Raw genomic sequence first — 17,798 nt, forward strand, 5'->3', positions numbered from 1 at the left:
ATATAGAAATATTTGTTTGAGCCCAAGATCAGTGTAACGAAGTAATACGTGCTATTGTCGCAAATATCGAGTGTTCGACTTCTAGTGATCTGTGAGAACTTAAAGAAACAGAGCGCGTGATGCCAGAGAAACAAGCAATAAACATTCGCGCGGGGGAAGTCGCCCAGCTGATCATGACATTGATGAGAGGGGGAGTGTTGCCAGTGTAGTGAGTTCATATTATACGTGGGAACGAACGACTCCCGCCTGGATCAGCTGATAGTTTATTGCTATGACCTTGTGGTGTCTTTGAATGAGTTTTTAAGTAAAATACAAAATACATTTGTGTTTATATCATCCCCTCCATATTTCTTGTGGCTATATAATACCTGAAAGCAGAGAGTGATAGAAGTAAATACCTGCCTGATATGCCGATCTATTGAGTGTGTCCTTGCCACGGTTACCACAACTCAACAAATCCACTGACGTGTTACTGGACACCGAAAACACCAGTTGGCGACCTTGAGGTTAATAGTAGAGCCCTATTGTTGGGGCGGGCACATAACAGTTAAGTGAACGAGTTGTGTTCCCACTCCTTCTCGATCAGAGGCCGGTTGGGATTGACTGGGATACTCTCCTGGTGTACAGTGGCGCCGCGAGGATAGAGTGAAGACCCGCAGGGCTACGGTGAGCGACCTTGAGTAATACTGTTGTTCACCACCAGAGAGTGGAAACCCTAACATTAGCGACCTTGCCAGGATTAAGTACTGAGACGGTTGCTCACCGAGGAACATAATTCCCCAACATTGGCGACCTCGCCAGGATATCGATCGAAATAAAGGTTGCAGTTGTGGTAGCTGGCAGTGGTATTAGATATCAGGTACAGGTTATCACTCATAGCACAAGATGGAGGATGATAAAGTGACAAGGTTCATTGACACTAGAGATGAGCAGGTGCTGGAGGAATGCACCAAGGCACAGTTACAGGCAATAGCAGACCATTTTGGGATAAAGCTGAGATCTCCCAGAGTGGGAGAAAGAAGACTGGAGATCATGGCACAGCTCAGGGCACGAGACGAAGCTTTGGGGGAGGAACGGCCACGAACACCTGCCAGTGTGGGAGAACACCTGAGCATTGGTGGGAGCAGCAGGGGATCCAGCGGCAGCAGGCACAGCATTAAGCTGGAAATAATGAAGCTGCAGCTGGAAGCACAGCAGCGCAAAGAAGAGCGAGAAGCACAGCTGAGGAGAGAAGAAGCACAGCTGCGCAGGGAAGAACAAGTGCGAGAAGCACAGCTGAAGCGTGAGGAGCGAGAAGCACAGCAGCGCAAAGAAGAGCGAGAAGCAGAAGCACAGCAGCGCAAAGAAGAGCGAGAAGCGGAAGCACAGCAGCGCAAAGACGAACTAGAAGCTAGAATGAGACAGCAGGAGATAGAAGCTAACAAGGAGGTGGAGCTGAAGCGAGCTGACTTCTAGGACTAGGTGCACCTGCTCCGCCGCAACAGGAAGACCGTCGAGTGAGGGAGGGAGATCTGCCGGTCTTTGTACCAAGTGAAGCCGAAGGTTTCTTCGACCACATCGAAAGGGTTGCTGCTTTGAAGAGGTGGCCAAGGGCGGAGTGGGCGGAGCTGTTTCAGGGTAGGCTCACCGGTGAAGCTCGTGAAGCCTACAATATGCTTGACTTCCAAGAATGCACCAACTACGATGCTGTAAAGAGAGCTGTGCTCCATTCTTTCAAGCTCACGCCGGAATGTTACAGGAAGAGGTTCAGGGAATGTACCCGTTTGCCAGGAAAATCTTATGCGGAGACGGCGAGGGACATGGAGAGAAAGTTCCTTAAGTGGCTGGACTCTGAAGGAGCGAGGACGATTGAAGAGGTCAAGGGGCTAATGGTCATGGAAAAGTTTATGTCCGTGCTCTCTCCTGAGATCAGGGTGAGAGTAAAGGAGGCGGACATAAAGGACCTGAGAGCCGCAGCCGACAGAGCCGACATGCTGGAAGAAGCTCTGCGACCGTACCGAGAGGGACGGCACCGACAGCCCATACGCTCTGGATATGGTAGAAGATATAGAAGGACGGACGGATGGAGGACAGGAGCGAGTTCTCCTGAGTCCCACCTCTCAAGTGGAGACAGGAGAGGCTCAAAGACTGCTGTGGAGCCGGTAGAGAAGTCCCAAGCTGAGAGCTCAAGAGTTGTTGCCGAAACCGAGGAGTCGATGAATGGCGCGAGGAAGATACACCAAAGAAGGGTCCGCTGCTACAACTGCGGAATATTCGGACACGTCGTGCGGGAATGCAGACACCCTGAGCAGCGGGGGAACGTTGCTTTTGTGAGGGTCGAGGACCAGATGTCCGAGTGGGTGCGGGATGAACCCGTACTGAGTGGGGAGAAGAGAGTTCACCCATTCGTGTGTCAGGGAACCGTAAGGATGGGGGACGCAGACCCCATCCCGGTGAAGATATTAAGAGACACTGGGGCAGATTGTACCCTGGTGAGTGAAACCCTATTCCCCAAGGGTTACGAGAGTACCAGTGTGGGGATGGCAAGTGTGACCACTGTGGGAGGCCCAGTGAGGATGCCCCTACACCAGGTGACCCCCTCCCCTTCCGGCCCGTTGGCGTCGTGAGGGGGCTTGGTGGACGGCTGCCGGAGTGTGATGCTCCGTTGGGCAGTCCTCTGTCCTTTTCTGGCCTTGCACTCCTGCTGCTGTCTTCTCCAATTGTGCCGGATCGCTTTTCCTTTTCCTTATGTTTCGTTTTTCTCCCCCCTCTTCTCCTATCTGCTTGTCGTTTCCTGCCGACCTTTTGCTTGTTTTGGATTATTTCTTTGGACTTCTTCTATTTTGACGCCCGGGTGCTTGAGGAGGCATACTCTTGCACCCGTAGAACTGTAGTACCCGACGTCTCGAGCGAGGGGAACCTTTTATTGTCAATCCCCCTTTCGTCGCTGAACCCGATCTCGACGGACTGACGGTTCTTAAGGTGGCGTTTGTGGGGCGTATACTCACGACGCACCCCTAGGGGGCCCCGGCGTGATCAGCGATAGCTTCCTGTTGGGTGTCCTGCCTCTAATTGTGGCTCCATGGTGGGTATGGGGGCACATTCGTGGATGAATTTGTCACTTTTCGTCTCTATGTCGTTGAATGTTTCCGTTGTACCCTCTCAGGCTCGTGGGGTGGGCGACCAAGCCCCCGAGTCGGCCTGTATTGGAAGACCAGGCTCTGTAGCTCCCGCTGCGTTGGGCCCCGACCTTGCTCCTCCTTTGACCGTCCTGACTTCTTCCCCCAGCTCCCCTCCCTCCTCTGAGGTTGGGTCGAGCCTCCAGCCCCCGGTGGTGACCACTTCGTCCCCTGGTGTGGCTAAGTCTTTCGTTGTGACTACTGCGCCTTTTGACCCCTCTCTCTCTAGGGGTTCTCAACGCCGTTCGCGCCCCAACCGCACTCGCTCGATTCCTTCCCGTGCTGATGCGTATCAGGCCTTGTTTGGTCCTGCTTCATGGGCCAAATACTTTGATCTCCTCCCTCTTGATTCTGCGCCTCCTGACGATTTCTCCCTCCATCGGCATCTTGTAGATTCCGTGGATGCGTGTGTTACTTTCAACCCCACTCGTCTCGGTACACGTGTCGTTGCTGCTCCTTCTCAGGATGCGGCTTCCCGCTTGGCTGCCTTATCTTGCCTTGGCGAGATCCCTGTTCGGGTCTCCAAGAACGTTCAGATGAATTCCAGTGTTGGCACTATTCTCCTCCCACCCCATGTTGCAACCGGTGTTCGGCATCTGCAGGATTGCCACGATGATATTCGGCATATCCTTGATGCCCAAGGCCATTCTGTCCTCCAGGTTGACTCGTTTACTGGTCCCCCTCGTGGTCGTCGACGTCAACCCCTTCGCGTTGTGAAGATCACCTTTGATGGTAGGACCCTTCCATCCTCTGTCATTCTTGCTGGTGCTAGGTGCTCTGTCCAGGAGTATATTCCTTCTCCTCGACTTTGTAATAAGTGCTGGAGGTTTGGGCATGGTGCCCTCCGCTGCTCCGGGACTGTCTCTCTCTGTCCTTTGTGTGGGAGTGAAGGTCACTCTAAGTCGGAGTGCACTTCTCCCCGAGCTCGCTGCCTCAACTGCGGTGAGGTCCATCCTACGTTCTCCCGTGCCTGTGTCCATTACAAGCTTGAGGCGGCCGTCCTTAACCTGAAGCACCGGGAGCGTTTGTCTTTTCCTGAGGCGAGGCGCCAGGTTCGCCGGCTCCCGCCTTATACTAACATCTCTTATGCTCGCGTGTTGCGCTCTTCCTCTCCTCGTCCTTCCCCCCTTCCTCAGACTCTCAACCGTTTCCGGGCCTTGGACCCTGATACGCCCACTGCCCCCTCCTCTGTTCCTTTGAGTTCTTTCCCGAGGGGTCCCCCTCCTGGTCCTCTGTCTGGGGTTCCCCTTCTTTCCACCCGGTCTGTCATGTCTCCTGTGTCTTCTTCCTCGTCCCCCTCCGATCCTCCTTCCCATCCTCTTCCTCCATCTCTCGGCTCTCCCCGCCGCCTGTCGGTGCAGGCGGATGTCCATCGCTCTCCTAACGGCCGTCGTGTGTGCTCTCGTTCGGCTTCTCCTGTTGAGACGCTGGAATCCGTTGCCCGGTACGTAGTTGCTGGGACACCTGTCTCTTTAAGTCAGAAGCGTAAGCCTGGCTCCTCTCCTTCCTCTTCCCCGGCGGGTAAGAAGGCTTCGCTTTCTTCCTTAGCTCCTACTTCTGGCTCTGTTGCTCCTTCCCCTCCCGTTTCAGTGGTTGCACCCCCTGTTCCTGCTATGGAGGTTTCTTTGGCCCCTGCTTCCCTTTCGGTTGCTGCTCTTGCTGGGGTGCGCTCCCCTCTTTCTACTCCCCCTCTTCCTACTGCTGTCCTTGACCGCTCCTCTCCGTTGTCTCCTCCTCTTCCTCCTCCTCCTCCGGACCCCGCCCGCCCACCTCTGATCTGTTCTCCCGTTTCCTTCCCTCCGTCTTTGCTCAGTTTACCCATGCCCCCTAACCCTGACTTTGCTGACCCTGATCCCGACCCTGATATTCTTTAACGTGCTCTGTCGCTCTTTCGCCTTTGTTTCTTCCTTGTTCTCTGTTTTTGTCCTTTCTCTTCCCGTCGTTGTCCATTCTTCAATGGAACGTTCGAGGTTATTACGCCAATTTCCTCGAACTCCAACTTCTGATTTCGCGGTTTTCGCCCCTTTGTGTCTGTCTCCAGGAGCCAATGCTTGGTGCTCGTCCTGGTCGTTTTCGTGGCTATTCCTTTCTCTCCCCCCCCCCCAGCCATTGCTGGGGCTTCTAATTCTTCTGCTCTCTTGATTCGTGCGGATGTTCCCTTTGTTCCTTTACTTTTTCCTTCGCCTCTCCATTGTTCTGCTGCTCGTATCTTTGTGGGGAAATGGTACACAGTTTGTTCCATTTATCTCCCCCCGAGTGTCCCGCTCTCTCTTCCTGATTTGAAACACCTCCTAGACTCCTTGCCGGAGCCTGTGCTCCTGCTGGGTGACTTCAATTGTCGTCATTCTCTTTGGGGTGACGTTCTGACGAATACCCGGGGTCGCCTCCTTGAGCCGTTTCTCCTATCTTCTTCCCTGTCTCTTCTGAATTCTGGTGAGCCCACTCATTTGGACTCTCGGACTCGCACCCTTTCTTGTCTTGATCTTTCTCTCTGCTCTTCTTCTCTTTACTTAGATTTCACGTGGCAGGTTCTTGATGACCTCCATGGAAGTGATCATTTCCCCATCCTTGTTTCCTTTTTCTCTTTTCGCCCTTCCCTCTCTTTCCCTAGGTGGCAGTTTGCTAAGGCAGACTGGACCCTATTTACCCTCAGTGCTGCTCTCTCTGACCTCTCCCTTCTGCCTCTCTCTCACGCTCTCCTCCTTTTTCATGACACTGTCTTCAACGCTGCCCTCCGCTCTATTCCTCGCTCTTCCTCTCGGGGTCCGCGGAAGTGCGTTCCCTGGTGGAATGCGGACTGTGCTCGGGCTGTCCGCTGTAAGCGTGCAGCCTGGAAGAGGCACCGCCGTAGGCAGACGACCGATTCTTTTCTTTTCTTTCGGAAAGCGAGTGCGGTGGCCCGTAGGGCCATCCGTACGGCTAAACGTGAATGTTGGGCATCTTATGTCTCAACACTTACGTCCGAAACCCCTCTGGCCCAGATCTGGAAGCGTATCCGCAAGATAGCGGGTAAGTTCGTTCCCGATGTTTCACCGGTCTTTCACCTCCATGATACTCTTGTGGCGGACCCGTTGCAGGTCGCTTCCGAACTGGGTTCCCACTTTTCTTCTGTTAGCTCTGGTCTTCATCTTCCCCAATCTTTCCTTCTTCGTAAACCTGTCCTTGAGTCTCGTCCTTTAGATTTCTGCACTCATCTTCAGCTTCCCTATAATGATCCCTTCTCTCTCTCTGAACTTCGTTCTGATCTGGCCCTCTGCGGTTCTACGGCGGCGGGCTCCGATGGTATTCATTATGAGATGCGTCGCCATCTCCCTCCGAGCACGTCTCAGTATTTACTGAGTCTGTATAATCGGATCTGGGAGTCGTCGTCAGTCCCTGAGGACTGGCTCGATGCCGTTGTCCTCCCTGTTCGCAAACCGGGGTCTCTGGGTACTTCCCCTAAGGACTTTCGCCCTATTGCTCTCACAAGTTGTGTCTGCAAACTTTTTGAACGTATGGTTAACGTTCGTCTGATGTGGTTCCTGGAACACCATCACCTCCTCTCCCCTTCTCAATTTGGTTTCCGCAAGTGCCGCAGCACGACAGATGTCCTGGTGAACTTGGAGGTCTATATTCGTACTGCTTTTGCTGCGAAGACCTCCGTTGTTGCCGTCCTTTTTGACCTGGAAAAGGCTTACGACACCACTTGGCGTTATCATATCCTATCTCAACTTCATTCTTTTGGCCTTCGTGGTCATCTCCCTCTCTTTCTCCGCAGCTTCCTCTCTCGTCGTTCCTTTCGGGTGCGCCTTGGTACCGCTCTCTCTCCCTCTTTTCAGCAATACGAAGGTGTGCCCCAGGGTAGTGTTCTGAGCACTACTCTTTTTCTGGTTGCCCTCAATGGTCTTCTTTCCTCTCTTCCTTCTGGTGTCTTCTCCGCTCTCTATGTCGATGATCTTACCCTTTGTTGTCAGGGTGATGATTCGCCTCTCCTTCAACGCCGGCTTCAACTTGCAATTGATGCCGTGTCGTCTTGGGCCACTGATCATGGCTTCAAGTTCTCTACTTCTAAGACTTGTGCCATGACATTTACGCGGAAACGGGTTGTTCTTCGTCCCTCTTTGTCACTTTATGGTCATCCCCTTGAATACAAAGATTCCGCGAGGCTTTTGGGGTTATTCCTTGACACTCGTTTGTCTTGGTCTCCCCATATCTCTTACCTCCGTGTTGAGTGCTCTAAGGCCCTTACCCTCCTTCGGGTCTTGTCCCATACTTCTTGGGGGGCAGATAGGCGCACTCTCCTTGCTTTACATTCTTCTCTCGTCCTGTCTAAGCTCGATTATGGTTGCCCTGCTTACTCGTCTGCTTCTCCTTCTACTCTTCGCCGTCTTGATGCTTTGCACCATACTGGGTTGCGCCTCAGTTCTGGTGCCTTTCGTTCGACTCCCGTCCTTAGCTTGTATGTTGACACTGGCTTCCTGTCTCTCCGGGACCGCCGTGATCGCTACTGTCTTCGCTATCTTGCGCGGTCCTTGCAACATCCTTCCTCTCGCCTCTGTCGTGCTTTAACTTTTACCCCTCCTGCGGTTCCTGTTCCTCTTCACCACCTCCCTCTTTCTGTCCGGTTATCTCACCTGCAGGATTCTCTTTCCGTTCGTATTTCTGATGTTTCTCCTCGTGTTGTTCCTTCTTTGCCCCCGTGGAGGGTCCCTCTTCCGCGGTTTTGTACTTCCTTGACCCGTATCACTAAAGCTTTTACCCCTCCTACGGTTCTAAAACGCCTTTTCCTCGAGCACTTTTCTTCTCACTCCCGCTCCGTTTCTGTCTTCACCGATGGGTCTAAGTCAGCGGACGGTGTTGGCTACTCTGTTGTTTTTCCTGATCGCACTTATATGTGTCGCTTGCCTCCGGAGACTAGCATCTTTACAGCGGAACTTTATGCTATTCTCTATGCTCTTCGTCTCCTACTTTCTCGTTGTCAGTCTTCCTTTGTAGTTGTTGTTGACTCTCGTAGTGCCCTCATGGCTCTCGGGTCCTTTAATCCAGTTCATCCAGTGGTTGTCGAGATCCAGCATTGGCTGTTTCTCGTTCATAGTAAATTTAAGTCGGTTGAGTTTTGTTGGGTTCCCAGCCATATTGGTGTGTCTTTAAATGAGCGTGCGGATGCTGCCGCCAAGGAAGCTGTCCGCTCTTGTCCCATCTCTCGTAAGGGCATTCCGTATTCCGACTTTTACCCGGTTATCCATTCCTCAGTCCTTACCCGTTGGCAGGCTTCTTGGTTGTCTGTTACTGGTAACAAGCTACGTACTCTTAAATGTTGTGTTTCCTCGTGGCAGTCCTCCTTCCACCGTAACCGGCGGTGGGAAACAGCTCTGGCGAGGTTGCGTATTGGCCATACTCGCTTAACCCATGGTCACTTGATGGAGCGCCGCCCTGCTCCTTATTGTCCTAGTTGCATTGTCCCTCTTACGGTCGTGCATGTCCTTCTTGAATGTCCTGACTTCCAGGACGAGCGTATGTTTTGCTTTCCGACCGCCCCTCGCGGTCACCTGTCCCTCGATAGAATTCTTGGTGACTCGGATACTTTTGATATCGTTCGCCTTATGCGTTTTTGTTCTCGTATTGGCATCCTTGGTGATATTTAGCGCCCTCTGATTATTTTGCGTATTTGATGGTGCTACATAGCCTTCCCGGTTTGGTGCCTTCTTTTGATAATTACTTACTTACACCAGGTGACTCTGAATTCTGATTATGGCTGCCAGACCTTTGTGGTGGGGGTCTGTGCATCGATGCCCAAGATGGAGGCACAAGTCATCTTGGGAAATGACGCATGTGGAGGATATGTCCTCCCGAATCTCGCGAAAGGCGAGGAGTGCATAGAGCACTATGAGGAGACAGGCAGAGTGTTAGACGCCTGTGGGGACGAGATAGGAATCGCCACGGCGGCGTTCCCGGTTTATGCTGTGATGCCGAGGCAGTGCGAAGGACACGGAGGGTGTGGATCTGATAGGGCTGACGAGGAGACGTCCGACAGTCCGGAAATCGATCACCTCTTCATGGAACCCGGAGAACGAGCGGAGGGCGAAGGCAGCCCGAATGGTGAGTTGTAGGTGACCCTCACCAGTTCTCTAGAGGCGGACCGCACTCGTCTCGAAGAGCTGCAGCAGATAGAGTTCCCCGAATTGTTTTATGAGGCCAATGGAGAACGTGTTGGTCCTGAGAGGGCCACTAATCATTACGTACAGGATGGCATGCTGATGAGAGTGTTCTGCACAGAGCAGGGAACTGAGTGTGATGAAGCAGTATGTCCTGCGTTGTTTGCCATGCATAACGCAGTGGTAGGGTCGATAGGTTTCTCATCTTTTCAGCTGGTGTATGGACAGGGGGTGCAAGGTCCTCTGTCCATGCTGAAGGAACAATGGACATCAGGAGTGACCGTGGGAACGGTCAATGGATACGTAAGGAGCGTTTTGCATTGGCGGCAGGAATACTGGTTGGAAATTAAACTCATCCGACGGGACGACAATGTGGTTGCGGATGCCCTGTCCTGTATGCACTAACCAGACATGACTCTTATTTTAAGGGGAGGGGTATGTGATGGTGTTCCCCCCCTTATATTTCTCCCACGCCTGCAGTAAGAGTCATGTCCACTTTACCCGAGCGTTCTCTACGTTGCAGGCATCAATTTGATATATGTGGGAGAGTGGAGTGTTCTCGGAGTGTCGAGAAATTTATAAAACAAGAGTATTTTGGCCTGTGGTTTAGGTCCTTTAGGAAGCCAAGATGGCGCTGGCTCTCCTGTTTCCCTGCCAAAACTGTGTGACGTCAGTGACACCGGATTGGTCACCGACAACAATGTGGCACAGGGAGCCAATGAAAACCTCCCGTGGCGAATATGACGTCACGAAGGAAAGGGGGTCCGGTCATCGCGCCGCGCTGGCGCCATCAGTCTAAGACAGCACGTCAAGGAGGTCGGACGTGCGCTGGGGGGTCCTGTCAGTTGGACAGTTTACCCTGTCTCCGGAGGATTTACGCATCACCCGTGGTCTGCCAACACCTGTGGGGTCTTCCTTCGTTCATGTGTTGAACCGAAGAAGGAATTGACGGGATATTGAGCAACAAGTGCTCCAGGAACAGGTGTTGTGCAAGAGTGGAGTCTAGGCAGCGACGTATGCGACGGCTGATAGCTCCACAGTGATGACGTAGTTGCTGAACCAATCCTCCGTGAGGGAATCAGTCTGACACGACACGTCAAGGAGGTTGGACGTGCGAAGATTGGTCCTGTCAGTTTGACAGTTGTTTCCCGCTCCCGTGGATTTTACGCGTCACCCGAAGTCTGCCAGTACTCTGTGAGGTCTTCCTTCGTTCGTGTGTGGAACCAGAGAGGGAATCGACGGGATATTGAGCAACAAGTGCTCCAGGACAGGTACTGTGCAAGAAGATTCTGAAGTCTGTGCAGTGAAGTATGCGACGTCTGAGGCAGTTCACCAGTTCGTGACGGCGTAGTGGCTGAACAGAGCCACTGGGAAGCAGAGGAAGAAAGAAACTACTCGGGAATCCGAACGACTGCAGCCAAGACGTAGGCGAGCAGCCGTAGCTGGGAGAAGTCGACGGCCGGGAGACCGACTCCAACCCTACAAGAAGTCGAGGAGGAGCACGGACCTGCTGGGAGAAGGCACGGAGAAGACGCGCTTACGGTGGGACATTGATTGAGTTCCTGGAGGACACGACAGTGTGTGTGTGGGGGCGTTCCCGACACGAGGCAGGAGCCAGGACCAGGAGCTACAACTCAACTCTCATCGGAGGATAGGTGGAATTAAGTAGGTGGTTCTAGTTTCCCTCCCAAATTCCCCTTTAGTCAGCTATATTATTCAGCTATATTATTTAGCCTGAGGATTTTGTATGTCGTGAGCAAGGCTCACCTATGTCACAGTAAGGCACCAGTGTGCAGAGTGGTACTATCAAGAGTACTCACGATATTTATGTTTATTATGGGTGTATACCGGCGCCTGGAGTAATTGATTGATTTACTGTGTTGAGAATGTCTTTATTGAGACTTTAGTGTGATCATATAATGAGATAAAATATATATAATTATGCCAGTGTTGAAAGTTAGGCTATGTGCCCAGTAACTATGTTATTACCATTTATTGATGTCTGATTCATCTATATATATTATATATGTCTATGTTCGTGCATTGAATAATCATTCATGTGTGCAGTGATTAATTGTGTTATCGCCCACAAAAGGAAATACTGAGAACTCCAGTGTTAAATACTTCATAAGTTATCATTAAATGAAGGGCAGTGTGTAATACCATGAAAGTGAATTATTGTCACACTTAATATAGAAATATTTGTTTGAGCCCAAGATCAGTGTAACGAAGTAATACGTGCTATTGTCGCAAATATCGAGTGTTCGACTTCTAGTGATCTGTGAGAACTTAAAGAAACAGAGCGCGTGACGCCAGAGAAACAAGCAATAAACATTCGCACGGGGGAAGTCGCCCAGCTGATCATGACATTGACGAGAGGGGGAGTGTTGCCAGTGTAGTGAGTTCATATTATACGTGGGAACGAACGACTCCCGCCTGGATCAGCTGATAGTTTATTGATATGACCTTGTGGTGTCTTTGAATGAGTTTTAAGTAAAATACAAAATACATTTGTGTTTATATCATCCCCTCCATATTTCTTGTGGCTATATAATACCTGAAAGCAGAGAGTGATAGAAGTAAATACCTGCCTGATATGCCGATCTATTGAGTGTGTCCTTGCCACGGTTACCACAACTCAACAAATCCACTGACGTGTTACTGGACACCGAAAACACCAGTTGGCGACCTTGAGGTTAATAGTAGAGCCCTATTGTTGGGGCGGGCACATAACAGTTAAGTGAACGAGTTGTGTTCCCACTCCTTCTCGATCAGAGGCCGGTTGGGATTGACTGGGATACTCTCCTGGCGTACAGTGGCGCCGGGAGGATAGAGTGAAGACCCGCAGGGCTACGGTGAGCGACCATGAGTAATACTGTTGTTCACCACCAGAGAGTGGAAACCCTAACATTGGCGACCTTGCCAGGATTAAGTACTGAGACGGTTGCTCACCGAGGAACATAATTCCCCAACAAAACACACACACACACACACACACACACACACACACACACACACACACACACACACACACACACACATACACACACACACACACACACACACACACACACACACACACACACACACACACCTACGTGGCCGAGTAGACAGCACTCTAGACTTGTGGACCTAGGAACCGGGGTTTGATCCCCGCACCCGGCGGAGAAAGATGGGCAGAGCTTCCTTAACCCTCATACACCTGTTACCTAGCAGTAAATAGGTACCTGTGAGTTAGACAACTGCTACGGGCTGCTTCCTGGGTGTGTGTGTGGAGGAAAAAATATTAGTAGTTAATAATGGTTGATTGATTGACAGTTGAGAGGCGGGCCGAAAGAGCAGAGTTCAACCCTCGCAAGCACAAATAGGTGAATACAAATAGGTGAATACATCCCCAGGAAGCAACCCATTACAGCTGTCTAACTACCAGGTACCTATTTACTGCTAAATGAACAGAGGCATCAGTGTGAGAGAAACGTTGCCCATTGGTTTCCGCTACGGCTTGGACTTGAACCCTGACCCTTAGGAATACGACTACCGAGCGCTGTCCACTCAGCCGCGAGGCCCCCTCGTCTGTGTGTGTCTCTCTCTCTCCCTCTCGTAATTATTTGGTCAACTATGCCTGTTATTATGTAATGTATTTAATTACCAAATTAATTAATTTAATACTAGTTGTTCTCAGGAATCCAATACACGTCACATTGCGGCTATTCCCTTCACTTTGTCTTCCAACTGTCAGTAATATTAAATGATAATGATTTATAATACTTTCTAATTCTGTCTATTTCTGATATTATGTGTAATTACTTCTTGATACCATTATTCATATAAAGTATATCAACTGTATTTACAAATGTAAATGTGTGCAAACCACTTTTAACGTATATGTTGTCTGTGTTGTTGTTGCTTGACGGATATGACGATGTTGTTGTTGCTTGACGGCCACGACGATGGTGTTGTTGCTTGACGGCCACGACGATGGTGTTGTTGCTTGACGGCCACGACGATGTTGTTGTTGCTTGACGGCCACGACGATGGTGTTGTTGCTTGACGGCCACGACGCTGGTGTTGTTGCTTGACGGCCACGACGATGGTGTTGTTGCTTGACGGCCACGACGATGTTGTTGTTGCTTGACGGCCACGACGATGTTGTTGTTGCTTGACGGCCACGACGATGTTGTTGTTGCTTGACGGCCACGATGATGTTGTTGTTGCTTGACGGCCACGACGATGTTGTTGTTGCTTGACGGCCACGACGATGGTGTTGTTGCTTGACGGCCACGACGATGTTGTTGTTGCTTGACGGCCACGACGATGTTGTTGTTGCTTGACGGCCACGACGATGTTGTTGTTGCTTGACGGCCACGACGATGTTGTTGTTGCTTGACGGCCACGACGATGTTGTTGTTGCTTGACGGCCACGACGATGGTGTTGTTGCTTGACGGCCACGACGATGTTGTTGTTGCTTGACGGCCACGACGATGTTGTTGTTGCTTGACGGCCACGACGATGTTGTTGTTGCTTGACGGCCACGACGATGGTGTTGTTGCTTGACGGCCAACGACGATGGTGTTGTTGCTTGACGGCCAACGACGATGGTGTTGTTGCTTGACGGCCACGACGATGGTGTTGTTGCTTGACGGCCACGACGATGTTGTTGTTGCTTGACGGCCAACGACGATGGTGTTGTTTCTTGACGGCCAACGACGATGGTGTTGTTGCTTGACGGCCACGACGATGGTGTTGTTGCTTGACGGCCACGACGATGGTGTTGTTGCTTGACGGCCAACGACGATGGTGTTGTTGCTTGACGGCCACGACGATGTTGTTGTTGCTTGACGGCCAACGACGATGGTGTTGTTGCTTGACGGCCAACGACGATGGTGTTGTTGCTTGACGGCCACGACGATGGTGTTGTTGCTTGACGGCCACGACGATGGTGTTGTTGCTTGACGGCCAACGACGATGGTGTTGTTGCTTGACGGCCAACGACGATGGTGTTGTTGCTTGACGGCCAACGACGATGGTGTTGTTGCTTGACGGCCACGACGATGTTGTTGTTGCTTGACGGCCACGACGATGGTGTTGTTGCTTGACGGCCACGACGATGTTGTTGTTGCTTGACGGCCAACGACGATGGTGTTGTTGCTTGACGGCCACGACGATGGTGTTGTTGCTTGACGGCCACGACGATGGTGTTGTTGCTTGACGGCCAACGACGATGGTGTTGTTGCTTGACGGCCAACGACGATGGTGTTGTTGCTTGACGGCCACGACGATGGTGTTGTTGCTTGACGGCCACGACGATGTTGTTGTTGCTTGACGGCCAACGACGATGGTGTTGTTGCTTGACGGCCACGACGATGGTGTTGTTGCTTGACGGCCACGACGATGGTGTTGTTGCTTGACGGCCAACGACGATGGTGTTGTTGCTTGACGGCCAACGACGATGGTGTTGTTGCTTGACGGCCACGACGATGGTGTTGTTGCTTGACGGCCACGACGATGTTGTTGTTGCTTGACGGCCAACGCCGATGGTGTTGTTGCTTGACGGCCACGACGATGGTGTTGTTGCTTGACGGCCAACGACGATGGTGTTGTTGCTTGACGGCCAACGACGATGGTGTTGTTGCTTGACGGCCAACGACGATGGTGTTGCTTGACGGCCACGACGATGTTGTTGTTGTTTGACGGCCAACGACGATGGTGTTGTTGCTTGACGGCCACGATGATGGTGTTGTTGCTTGACGGCCAACGACGATGGTGTTGTTGCTTGACGGCCAACGACGATGGTGTTGTTGCTTGACGGCCAACAAGGATCGAGGTAGCGTTTGTGTATGACGTCACGTCGTCTTTAACTCGACATTTAAATACCAAAACGTAAAATTATCATCTATTGTATATTTAACATAAAAGGTCAATAAACTCTTAAGCACAAAAGTAGAGCCATCTCCCTTGTTCACTATCTACATATATTAACTTTTATTCACTGCTCTACACCTTTTTTCTTTTGATAGCAATGTGAGTTACATAAACCGTGTTCTGACCAATGAGACTCATCGTTACAAACCGCCTGTTCATTCACAATCTTACCCAATACTACAACAATAACAAATGTGGCATTGTCATTTTTACACGTTCCACGAAATCAAGGAGTAAAGGAATACTTTTCCTCGACTGTGCCACGATTTCGCTTTCAGCTGACACAGGGATGACTATCTTTTACCCCACCATGAGCTCCAACTTTCAGCTGTCACAGGAATAACTATCCTTTACCCCAACATGAGCTCCAATTTGTAATTGATGCTGCATCGTCCTGGGCCACCAATGCTGCATCGTCCTGGGCCACCAATCATGGCTTCAGGTACATTACGTCTATGACTTATGATATCACTTTTACTCAGAAGCACGTAATTTATCACTCCTACGGTCGCTCTAAGGTAGTCCCATTCTTAGATTCTACTAAATTTTTGGGGTTGATCTTTGACATTCGTTTATCTTAACCACCTCATATCTCTTACCTGCAAGTCGAGTGCTCTAAGGCCCTTACATTACTTGGTCTTGTCCTGTAGTCCCAGGGAACCTGATTGATGCACCTATTTGCATTCCTCTCTTCTGCTGTCTAAACTTGATTATGGCCGTCCTTCGTACTGCTTTGCCTCTCCTTCGATCCCCTTCGTCATCCTGATGCTCTGCACCATGCTGGGTGGCGCCTCACCTCTGGTGCCTCTCGTTCGTCCCCTACACAGACGTAGGACGAACATAGACGGTTCCTACACGTAGGAACCGACGTCTTGTCGCTACAAGATCGTTGGGATCGTTAATGCCTTCGCTGCATAGCATGGTCTATGCAACATTCTCATTCTCGCTTTTGCCAAGCTTTGGGTGTTGCCTCTGTGATAGATCCTGTTACCCTTCATCACCTTCCATTTTCTATTAGAATGTCTCACTTGCAAGTTTCACTTTCGGTTCATGTTTGCAATGTCTCGTCTCGTGTTGCTCCGTCTTTGCCTTCATAGTGCGTCTTAAATGACACACTTGATGAAGGCTTCTATCTCTCCTACTAATGTGAAACGCCTTTTCCTTGAAAATGTTTCTTCACACTCGCACTCTGTTGCACCTATTCAGAGATGGGTCCAAGTCTGCCGATGGTGATGGCAATTCCATAGTCTTTACAGACCAAACTTATATGTGTAACGTACTTATGAAGGCTAGTATCTTCATGCTAGTATCTTAGTGCTAGTATCTTCATGCTAGTATCTTAGTGCTAGTATCTTCATGCTAGTATCTTAGTGCTAGTATCTTCATGCTAGTATCTTAGTGCTAGTATCTTCATGCTAGTATCTTAGTACTAGTATCTTCATGCTAGTATCTTAGTGCTAGTATCTTCATGCTAGTATCTTAGTGCTAGTATCTTCATGCTAGTATCTTAGTGCTAGTATCTTCATGCTAGTATCTTAGTGCTAGTATCTTCATGCTAGTATCTTAGTGCTAGTATCTTCATGTTAGTATCTTAGTGCTAGTATCTTCATGCTAGTATCTTAGTGCTAGTATCTTCATGCTAGTATCTTAGTGCTAGTATCTTCATGCTAGTATCTTAGTGCTAGTATCTTCATGCTAGTATCTTAGTGCTAGTATCTTCATGATAGTATCTTAGTGCTAGTATCTTCATGTTAGTATCTTAGTGCTAGTATCTTCATGCTAGTATCTTAGTGCTAGTATTTTCATGCTAGTATCTTAGTGCTAGTATCTTCATGCTAGTATCTTAGTGCTAGTATCTTCATGCTAGTATCTTAGTGCTAGTATCTTCATGCTAGTATCTTAGTGCTAGTATCTTCATGCTAGTATCTTAGTGCTAGTATCTTCATGCTAGTATCTTAGTGCTAGTATCTTCATGCTAGTATCTTAGTGCTAGTATCTTCATGCTAGTATCTTAGTGCTAGTATCTTCATGTTAGTATCTTAGTGCTAGTATCTTCATGCTAGTATCTTAGTGCTAGTATCTTCATGTTAGTATCTTAGTGCTAGTATCTTCATGCTAGTATCTTAGTGCTAGTATCTTCATGCTAGTATCTTAGTGCTAGTATCTTCATGTTAGTATCTTAGTGCTAGTATCTTCATGCTAGTATCTTAGTGCTAGTATCTTCATGCTAGTATCTTAGTGCTAGTATCTTCATGCTAGTATCTTAGTGCTAGTATCTTCATGTTAGTATCTTAGTGCTAGTATCTTCATGCTAGTATCTTAGTGCTAGTATCTTCATGCTAGTATCTTAGTGCTAGTATCTTCATGCTAGTATCTTAGTGCTAGTATCTTCATGCTAGTATCTTAGTGCTAGTATCTTCATGCTAGTATCTTAGTGCTAGTATCTTCATGTTAGTATCTTAGTGCTAGTATCTTCATGCTTAGTATCTTAGTGCTAGTATCTTCATGTTAGTATCTTAGTGCTAGTATCTTCATGCTAGTATCTTAGTGCTAGTATCTTCATGCTAGTATCTTAGTGCTAGT

The 17,798-nt window shown here is 49.8% G+C and overlaps 1 protein-coding gene across 11 annotated transcripts in view; it reads left to right on the plus strand.

The window, feature by feature from the left end:
- The window catches only part of LOC123769167 (uncharacterized), a 59,382-nt gene that overhangs the window by 14,708 nt on the left and 26,876 nt on the right, over nucleotides 1–17,798 (plus strand). For 4 of the 11 annotated variants that reach the window (XR_011225572.1, XR_011225570.1, XR_011225569.1 and 1 more), the window contains exon 1: nucleotides 5,792–15,657. The exons of 2 other annotated variants lie outside the window; for them this stretch is intronic. Coding sequence is in view for 3 of the 9 variants with exons in the window: in XM_069317013.1 (XP_069173114.1) it covers nucleotides 15,597–15,657 (61 nt within the window). In the remaining 6 variants the exon portion in view is untranslated. Of the gene's footprint in view, nucleotides 1–310; nucleotides 2,571–5,791; nucleotides 15,658–17,798 lie in introns of those variants that run through there. 5 more of the 11 variants (XR_011225574.1, XR_011225573.1, XM_069317014.1 and 2 more) reach the window with 3 other exon arrangements.

The sequence above is a fragment of the Procambarus clarkii genome, chromosome 86 (assembly GCF_040958095.1).
Source record: "Procambarus clarkii isolate CNS0578487 chromosome 86, FALCON_Pclarkii_2.0, whole genome shotgun sequence".
NCBI classification, from domain to species: domain Eukaryota; kingdom Metazoa; phylum Arthropoda; class Malacostraca; order Decapoda; family Cambaridae; genus Procambarus; species Procambarus clarkii.